Source organism: Buceros rhinoceros, unplaced genomic scaffold (genome assembly GCF_000710305.1).
Source record: "Buceros rhinoceros silvestris isolate BGI_N320 unplaced genomic scaffold, ASM71030v1 scaffold3873, whole genome shotgun sequence".
Taxonomy (NCBI): Eukaryota; Metazoa; Chordata; class Aves; order Bucerotiformes; family Bucerotidae; genus Buceros; species Buceros rhinoceros.
Genome location: NW_010405218.1, coordinates 82,827 through 93,389, shown reverse-complemented (window position 1 = coordinate 93,389; position 10,563 = coordinate 82,827). Strand labels below are relative to the sequence as shown.

The following is a 10,563-nucleotide window of genomic DNA, read 5'->3' as shown; positions in this document are numbered from 1 at the left end:
TAGACAGAAAAAAAAAAAAAAAAAAAAATTTTAAAACCCCACAGTTATATACTTCAAAAAGGACCTTAGTAGTTTCAAGATTCACACGCCTCCCTCAAAACATATGCTACTTCCTCATGTTTGCAACACATAGCACCTTCCCAAAATTAACATTAACTACTCCAGATATTCTGAACATTTTGTGATATTCTGCATATAAAAGTGCTTGCTGAGGTGTATGCTGCCATCACCATCACTGCAGTGACTACTCATTGTGTTGTGCATGAAGCACCAGGCTCCTCAGAAACATGGCAAGCACATGCAAAATATACACATTTGGAAAGCAGATTTAAATGTATAAAGTATACATATATGAAAAGACATGCAATTCAGTGATATTATTTACAACACAGGCTTATTTCATTCAGTTTTATATTGTCACTTCTACCATCTTCAAACACAGCAATTAACTAAATTATTACCACAAAAGTTACAGGACTATTTCAATCTCATTAAGATATGGGGAAAAAACCCACCAAACTCAAAACAAAACAGAAACAGTCTTCAGTTCCTACCGAACAGCAAAGAAGCCTTCTAAAACCAATCCACCACAATGCTAAGACTGCTCAGCAACTTAAGTCTGTGCACCTACACAAAACTTTTTCCTCCTGCGCTTAGAAGCATCGTAAGCGCTTTGACACATCCCTCTAACATTTTATGCCTCAAGGGAAAATACCGCAATACAAAAACATGAAAAAACCCACCCTTTAAAGTCTGTCTCGAAAGCCTTTAAAAGCAGAAAATATGTTGTCTCTAAACAGACCGCTAAAAGCTGTGTACTTACTCTTATGAATGTTCTAGCAACTGCTACTTTGTACTGATATGCACCACACATGCTATAGTTTAAATCCCAAGCTAAGCAGTTTGTCATACAAGATAATGCAAAAGGTGAAACCACGGCTCTTACACCACTCAGGGAAAACAACTAAAATTTTGTTTCCTCACAAGTTTTTTGTAATGTAATGCTGTAATTTGGATTACTATGCAACACAGATATTTCCTGTCTTTTGGAAGCAGTGGGAAGCTACTTAAGCAGTATGTCACCAAAGAAGCCATCATGTGGGACACCCAGGTATTGGAAGTAGTTCTCTTGAACTTTTCTGGCTTTTTTGCAACGTGTCTTATCTTTAAGTAAGACATGTCAAGTACTTTGAGAATCAGTTAAAAAAAAATTATCTGTGACAACTTACATATTTAATTTATTTGATTTGTTACCCCAAAACCTAAGACTGCTGATTTAACACAGTTTGCTCATCACAAAACATACAAAAGACTTATGATTCAGCCCATGTTTCAGTGATGGATCTCCATCTCAGACACCCATCTTTGATCATGTAAATATTGCAGAGATGTTTTAAAAGTGTTAACTATTACCTTTTCAGAAGCTGCCTGTAAAGAGTAACTGCTCTACAGCCAAAGAGCAAGCAGTAAATTAATCAGTTACATTTTCCTCAACATTCTGCACAATTAAGGCACAGGGAGGATACGTGAATTAGAAAAGGCTAATACAGTGCTAATCTACACATAGGCATCCATTCTCTAAGTATTTAAGATTTTTTTTCCCCCGTGTGTCTATAATAAGTTCATATTCTGTTCATAAAGTTTTCAATTTTAACTCAATATGAGATATTGTGGTAGCTCCAGTAAAAAAACCCAAGTACTTGTTTTTAGTATGCAAATCTGAAATCCCTAGCTTATGTCAAATTATCAACCAAAAAGCAATAGTTACCTTTGAACACAGGAGAAAATTTGGTTTTTATATGTACTCATTACATGAAAAATGTATAAACGTGCAATGAGAAAGTATTGTTTCAGTTAATCGAGAGGTAAAAGGTGTATTTCATCGCATTCATTTTCATTATTTCAGATGTACACATGAGCATAGTCTGAAAAATAAGAATGTTCCCCATATTATTCAGGATTTACCTAGAGTCATGAGTTGGTTTATTCCTGCAATAACTCTGTCGCACTCCTCATCCCGGGTTCTGGAACCCCACTCCCCATCCAGAGGTTTGTAGAGCAGCGTTCTACGTTCATCATCTGTTAAAGGAACACTAGTTCCCAGTTCTTCTGGAAATACAGCTAAAATGTAACATGAAAACTAAATACAACATACATCTTGGTATCTTGTGTAACTCAAAGATAGTTTAAAGATATACAACACCATTTTACGAACCAAAACAAATGCACGGTTCTTGATTTGCTCAAAGACATTTTGGATGCGTGCAGTATCTTTTCTGTGTATTGCTGCATGTTCAATTTAGATCATTACAATGCAATTTGGTGCACAGCTCCTCCTCTCCCAAATAGCTAATATAAAATTTATTTTAGAAGCAACTAAGGCATTCCTTTATCACAGTTGAAGTTTAGTGGTTTTGGTTTTTTTAAAACCTAAAATTCTTGGTAATAAACAGGTGATGATTTTCAGATGGAGTTTAAGATTATGACTTTGATGTTGACGCTAAAGCATCCTCCAGGCAGTGGTTCCATCTTATCACAGTTTTGTGAGGTCAAATGCTAAAACCAGAGCTCCTAAGCAATCAGATTACAAGTGCCATTCCCCTAGCATTCTTGAGGATCTATCAACTTTGACATAATGTAACAGCAGATTTTCAAAGTATGATGCAAAGTGCTCTCTAACATTTTTTTTTTTTTTCAGGAAGGTGTAACAAAAGTCAGTATGGATACAGCACAAAAATCAGGTTCATGTTTGCTTATCTGCCTATTTTAATTATTTTAGTCATGTTATCATGCTAATTCTGTATCATTCTAACTTTTGTATTTTACTTACAACAAAGAAGTACCCATTAAAAGAAGGGTTGAACCAAAATGAAAAGTTGAAATTAATGCATTTACAGCTTAAGAGAACTAGGAATTATTTATGGTTACTTACAAGTGACATTATTATCAAATTTCAATCACATTTCCTAGAACATGAGGAAAAAACCTCCAACTCAATTTTTTAACCAGACTTTCATGAAATATTAGGAAAAAAAATTAAATGAGGAAGGAAGGAATACTGTGCTTTTGTCCATGAACAGCGCCCATGCTGTGCTGTCCACTCTGCAGCATGTCTATGTGCCACACAGGGAGCAAATCCTACTCTTACCAAACTATCTCACAGGCGCATGTTGCATCTTCAGTGCACTGAGTTGTCTGCAGACATGCTGACAGGTCTCAGAGCTGCTGGTTTCCTCAAAACTGACATATGGCACAGGTTTATCTTCACTGCTCTCTAACTGTACAAGAAACTACATCATGTGATTTGAGTTTCTGTAACCTATTTCGAACATACTCTTAGTTTGTATGAGTATGGCTGTATGGTTTTTGCAGTTAATTTTTCTTGATCCGCTTTTAGTTTAGTAACTGATTTAAGGATGTTCTTCAAATGCAACTGGTTTGTGGGCCTTCCCCCTATCCCCAAGACAAATAGGATTATTTAAGTAAAACCATATTATTTTTTTTCTTCTTTAAATACAGTCTTTAAAGCAAACTATACTACTACTGTACCATACCGTTACTTGGTATCAGCTCCATGTCCCAAGGGCTCATCTTCTCAGTATCACCATTGTCCCAGCTTAAAAATAACCACATTTAAGTTAGCTACTAATATTGCTTCAACAATGTAATTATTTAATGCTTGTAATATAACTTATTTATATAGTACAGAGCATTATAAAAAATTGGTATAGTGAGATGCATGACTGAATTTAATGAAAACAAGTTACTTAGTCAATACTTCAAATGCAGTAATTAAAAGATTGAGAGAAATATGCTAACCAGACATTGTAGCACTGAAATAAGCTATCAGGATAATCAGGTTGAAGAGGTTCCTGGCTTTCAATTGTTCCAAACCACCAAGCATCATCTATCACTGACCTGAAACGATCACCTAGGTAGGAACACAAAATAATTTCATCAATACAAGGCACCTTACTCCTCCCAAGAAAAGCAGTTTCAGATACCTTTGGCTTGATCGTGAATACAGAAATCCTTCTGAACACTTCTAGCATCAACAGGCAAATGTGAGTCATACGTGGTTTAAAAAGAAATTAAATTATTTCTGAAGGTTGCTTTTAAACCAAAATGGAAGTTAATATGGCATTAAACTAAAATTATTTGCAAATCTATCTACATATCCTTTATACATGAACTTATTTAATTTCATATAAAAGGTAAGATATTTCAACACTAAAACTTAAAGATTCAAATCTACCTGCATCAAACACTACCTGCTGTCTTAGAATAACTGAGCACTGTGACACTTTTGTATGGCAAATATTTTACACGCTGCTGAGCTGCTCCTCCTTAGTTTCTGAAGTGCCTTTTCAGCTACCCAAATGTAACTCACAGGTTCATTCTCTTTACTAGGCGGGCAATCTGACTGATAGAAGAATAAAATCTATTAAAGCTTCAAAAGGTTAGAAAAGTAATTTCTATATCTTGAAATGGTTTCACTACTGCAATGCATTTGCCCAGATGAGAAGGAAGGTCAGAAGCATTATTAAAAACAAAATTACGTGTAAGAATACATATATTCCACGCAATCATAAATGCTTACATTTTCTATAATATGGAATTCAGAAACAATTTTTAGTGAAGTACTCAGTTTGCTCAATACAAGAACAAGTGTAATTTAAGTCTGAGACTTCCAGAACTGCACATTTCTGTTTTCAATGGATTTGAATGCATACACACTTCCCCAACTGCTGCAATGTTTGTTCTATTTCACTACATCCACGCTCTGCCCAAATGCTTGCTGCAGTTGTCTGAATTAATAGGAAGTAAATATATTCTAAAAGATGTTCAGCATTCTTTATTGCACTTTTTTTCTTCATTAATGGATTGCAAGTAATTCTAGGACAATTACAAAGCTTCCACTAATAGTCCTAATTGTGCCAAATAACAGAACCAAATATACCAAAAATATCTGAAATGCAAACTCAAAAATGGAAATAAGGGCTGATGCTTTATTTTAAAGAAGTAAATTATCCTGAAGAGTTCTTGAAGTACAGTCTCCCAATAAGGCATTCCTTAGTGAACAGTTTTACAAAGAAATGTGTGTAGATACAGCTGTGAATGCCTTCATAGACCTGAACATTAAGGATATCAAAACAACTTAAAAGAAGTGTATACTGGCAGCCGTTTCCCATTTCTCAAGAGTTACAGCATTCCCATGGACAGAATGCTAAAGCAGAAAACAACGTAATTGAAAACAGCATAGAACAATCACAGACAAAGCGTTACTTCATCTATGCAGTCAGCAGACCAAAAATTCTTATTAGAAGGATTTAGCATAATCTTCCAGAACCATGTATCACCAGATAACGTTACCTTGATTACAATATAAAATGTACACTGAACTTAAAGTGGCTTAAATGCAGACTCATCTAAAACGTATAACCAAAGCTGCAGGAATCCTACTGGAATAGCTTTTAGCCCAAGTATTAATCTTCTATTTAAACTATAATAAAACAAAGATATGCAATAAACAGAATCTGAGTAGAAATACGAATCTGCTTCTCAAACTTTGTTTATTCTTTCTGAAAGGATTCATACATCAATACACAGTTAATATTAAAATATATAAATATCATACATAAGCAAATATTCTTCCCTATAACAAAACCCAAGCAACAACAAGCACACCACACAAAAAAACCCAAACACCCTCACCTAATCACCCTACCAAGGCACCAAGGATTGTTATTAGTTAAAAGATCAACATTTTAACGACTTAAAGAGAAGCCAGAGAATATCCAGTGACTCTCCAAATAGTAGCTATAAAAATATTGATTTGTAAGCTAAGTACCTGAAATCATAGAAGAATAAGAAAAGATAGTAACAGTTGTCCTGAGAAGACAAAACAGCAACTGCATGACTTGAAAATAATAAGAAGTTTGTTGATGAAGAGCTGTGGTGAAAGTTCAGAAGACTTGAGGATGTCAGATAAATCTTGGGGATTTCAGATTCACACGGTTAAATTGTCAGGAACAGTTTTGTGTAAGGCATTTCTCCTTATCCTGCTAGAACATATTACCTGCTTTCGAGGAACATTTTTATATTGTATTTCACACTACAACAATACAGTGCATTATTTGTTCCAAGTAGGTAAGCATACACCAGTAAAATATCCAAAGCATACATTAGTAAAATTTCGATGCAGAGAGCAGGCTAGCATTCTGGAAGGGTCATGGAAGAGCAGTAACAGTTTTAACAGCAGTGTCTTTGCTATCTTTGCTTTAGCAATTCAAACTGTCTCAAAGGAGGAGACTATTTACCACCCGAAAGAGGAATTGAAGAATGATCTCTAACACTTGTCAGAGTTACAAGCTAGTATTAGACACTACTGGCCCAAAATTAACATTATTTACATTGAAGGCTCAAAATACTTCTTGTGTAGCTCCAATTCTTTCCACACTGCAAGATTCTTGAAATACAGTTGTCAGCTGAGGAAGGAGATGCTACCTTTGCTTGTAAGTTGTATGAGCAGCAAGGGTAACATTTCAGTCCCTCCTCTACTCCTGGACTTCTGTCACAATGGCTGACAGATGACTTTTGGCTAGACTATTCACATACAAGGTACAGCAAGTCATTCTTCTACTGCTGCTGTGACCTTGTGGGAAAACATGTACAGCATGGCAGAGGAGAACATGACCACAGATCCATAAGCATCAGGAAAGAGCAAAGCTTGGCAACACATTAGATGTTGACCAATCTTGTCTCTTAAGGGATCTTTAAACTGAAATGACCTTTAAAGAAGAAATTAAGGTTTGCAATTCCTATTGAATCAGAAGCCTAGGATCTTTATGAAATTCCCTACAGAATGGAATACTGAACTATTTATACATCTAGTGCTAAGGCTCACATCCCCTACCAAGGTTATCATGATGTACATGAAAGAACAGGAGATCAATTCAACTTTCCTAGCGGAAAAGTCAGGTAAGACATCATTTAAAAAAAAAAAAAAAAAACACCAAGAAAAGAGAGAGAGCTTTTAACACCCGGCTGTGACACTTCTTCAGGTTACTTCGCTACAATGAATTTAGGAGATGACAGCACTTTGAAAACAGCAAATACAGACTTGAAGGGCAGCATATTTGCTGAAACCCATGTTGCATGAGTTATTTCTACACAAGCAGATACACCATCATGTTCTTACATTTCAGTATTAAAATAGTCCACTCTCCTGTATGACGCTTTGCCTGAAATGTCAAGAAACGCTGACAGTCAGCTGTGAACACGCTAGCCATGGCTCCTGAATGGAAGAACCACAGGAATTGACTTGTTACAGTAATCACTGCTACTTTCCAGAAAACATTTTTAAAAAAAGAAGGGAATGCAACCAGTATTTCACTTTCGGGAGTAAGTCACTTCATAGAATATACTGAGATACTAGCAAGTAGTTACAGTGCCTGTAATTCTGGAAACAAGATATCATATACATCTTCCTCTTTTAGAGGAACAGAGTTCATTCTGAACTCTGATGAGTCACTAATGCTTGCTTAATCTTTTAAATTTCAGGGACAATATAAAGCTGTTCTTATGAATAAAAATATAGGTATTTCCTGATCTTCTGAAAAAAACACCTTAGAGGATAATTTTGTCATAATGCAGCTTTTTCTCTCACTAGTTAGATTTCATTGTTGGAAGGTGATCTTTGTTATCATACGGAAAAGATGACTAGGAAATAGATCTGAGTGGAGAACATGCCTGTCATGGATATTCTCCATTACCCAGCACTTTGAAATAACTAAGCATGGGCAAAGTAAAACGAATAAAAAACATCCCCACATCACACAGTAGTGAATTATAATTACACACACTTCAAGGAAACTAAACCATATGGGATTTAGAACAGAGTTCATAAAAGTGTAAGGAAATGGGAAGAGCATCCTGTTTGTACAATCTAGAGATAAATTTCAAATGGTGCTGAGGTGTTTCTATATTTCCAGCAGAAATTCCAGGAATTGAAAAAAAAAAAATTTTTTTAAATAAATAAAAATTCTAGTAGCAATGCAGTTGTAAGTAGGCCTTCAATCTAAAAAAATAGGAGAGAAGCAATATACAGATTACACAGTAAGTTAACAGTTACCAAACACCACTGTATTTCTGAACAGTGTTCTTAATTCCTCTCTGCACACACACAACTGAGATTTTCTTTTCACTTTCTTTTATAGATCATCTTTAGTATTTTGTTTGCTTGCTGTAGCTTTAGTCAAGGACAAAGTGGGACTCTACATCCCAATTATGGACAGAGCTTATTATCCAATTTCAGCACAGTATTAGTATTGCTTACCATAACCTACTTGTTAAAAAGTTGTAATGAAAATAAGTAGACACTTAGAAAAACAAAAAAAAACCCACATACCAAAAAATTCCCCAACAACTCACCTATATTCCATCGCCTATGTTTCGCATCATCAAACTGCTGCCTCAAAACTAGGAAATCTATGACATCTGGCATATCGTGGTACCTAATTACAATAGAACACACAACTACTGAGCGATAAAACAGCAAAAGCTTAAAGTACTTACATAACCGATCAAGACTTTGAATTCAAGACTTCAGAAGCAGAAGTTCAAATCATTACATTAATGGCATCTTTTCACTTCCAACCTCACCCCTCCAAGCCTCCCCCCTCCTCCTACAAGAAAGCCCTCAATTTGAATACAATATTGCTTTCCTTACTTCATGGTGAATGATCCTCCAGTTAGTTTACCCGTATCAGGGTCAAGAAAAGCTAGTTTAAGACAGCAGAGCGTAGGCAATCCCACTTCATACTTAATCCCAACTATTTTCATCAGCTCTTGCTCCTGGAATGAACAAAATGTTATGTACCAGCACTGAAGTTAAGATGACTATAAAAACTTTCTGAAACATGAAAATGTTTCAGAAAAAGACAAGATTTCTGCCAGAACATGTCAAAATTAGATATTGAAATTTAGTCTTTCAAGACAATCTATTATTTCACAATGTAATTTGTTTGAATAATATTTTGCTATGAAGTGTAACCACCTCATCTGCTCGAGCAGATGCAAAAAGTAGTACAGTTTAAGGTCTGATTTCATTTGACTATTAAGTCTTTTCCCCCTTAATATTTTAAGAACACAACATCAGAAACATCTGTATCAAGAATCACCTTTTGGTTAGTTTTCAAACTTTTTTCTTTTTTAATACTATGATACAAACAAAAATTAAGACATCATACCCGTAATTCCATTTTATGCCATGGTTGTTTCTTGGGATTAATACTATATATTTTGTTCTTCTTCGCCATTACAACATACGCTTCATGACCTTGCCGGAAATAGTAGACCTAAAAGTGAAATGTGACGGTTATTACCTGACAATGACTTGGAAAAGTTGAAATGCTAGCACATCATTGCCATACAATGTATGTACTTTCTATTTTATCATCAACTTTTTTCCATTCTGTTTTCCTGCAAAAGACACAGGTTCTCAAATAATTAAGCGGTGGACAATTAAAGCACGCATCATAGAAACATTTACAGAAAAATTAGGGAAGACTTAGAACACCGTTTTCCCTATGAGCAAAATACTCTAAATAACACCTGTGACACCAAAACAAAGCCAGTAACAAAACCATCTATTTATCATTGCACTATAGAACAATTCAATGACAGTAACGTGAATTCCGCTAATCTACTCGGTTATTCACCCCTGTAGCAGAGCCCCGAGACGACAATCAAGTGTCACTAAATTCACTATCTGGGTAATCACATCCTTTTTTCAAGAAGAAATATATTTTAAAAGGACAATTCAACTGTTTGTTATTGTTCTAGTAAGATTTTGCTGTCTGATTCCATACCACCACACAATCAGCCTAATAAAGACACGAACAAACTGAAAACAGACATTTCAAGTGCTTATTAAGAATTCACAAATCCTTCCTTTATAAATCTCCGTGGTTCAGGCATCCAGAGTCCCTTAGCTTTACTTTGATCCTGTTATATGATACCACATGGAGGAATGTTTTTGTTATAAACCATCACTGTAATGAAGTAGTGAACTGAAAACCTTAAACATATATTCAAGAGAAGTATCTGAAACATGATCAGAGGTGCCCCAAACTAATTAGAACAAAGATCTGATAAACAGCTATATTCCAGGTAAGATACATTCCAAATTAAAAAATCCTCTGAAAGTGCCTGAAGCCATAAACATGGGATTTCCATAAAGCAGGATGAGGTAACAATAGCTTAAGGTCTAACACACATACAGAAAAATCCCCAGAGGAAAAACCCTCAGTAAGTTTTAAAATATATTTATACAAATAAACACACTAATATTAGTACTTCCACACGCTTTCCAAAACTGTTGTATCATGAAACTTTATGAACAAGTGTCTCTCAAATTTCTAACATTAACAGTTACCAAACTTTCTTAATGTTACATGGCTTTTTTTTTCCTCCCCAATGGAGGAGGATTCAGCCCTATATTTTTTTTAAAACTCTCACTCTTCAGAGTATTTGACACACACAATATCCTCATAGGGAAAG

At 35.2% G+C, this 10,563-nt stretch overlaps 1 protein-coding gene across 1 annotated transcript in view; it reads right to left on the bottom strand.

The window, feature by feature from the left end:
• The window catches only part of PHIP (pleckstrin homology domain interacting protein), a 96,195-nt gene that overhangs the window by 13,800 nt on the left and 71,832 nt on the right, over window positions 1-10,563 (bottom strand). Inside the window, exons 21-26 of the mRNA XM_010133631.1 lie at window positions 9,252-9,359; window positions 8,732-8,856; window positions 8,434-8,516; window positions 3,820-3,931; window positions 3,555-3,616; window positions 1,966-2,121 (exon numbers count right to left, since the gene is read on the bottom strand). Of these exons, the coding sequence (XP_010131933.1) occupies window positions 1,966-2,121; window positions 3,555-3,616; window positions 3,820-3,931; window positions 8,434-8,516; window positions 8,732-8,856; window positions 9,252-9,359 (646 nt within the window). The remainder of the gene's footprint in view (window positions 1-1,965; window positions 2,122-3,554; window positions 3,617-3,819; window positions 3,932-8,433; window positions 8,517-8,731; window positions 8,857-9,251; window positions 9,360-10,563) is intronic.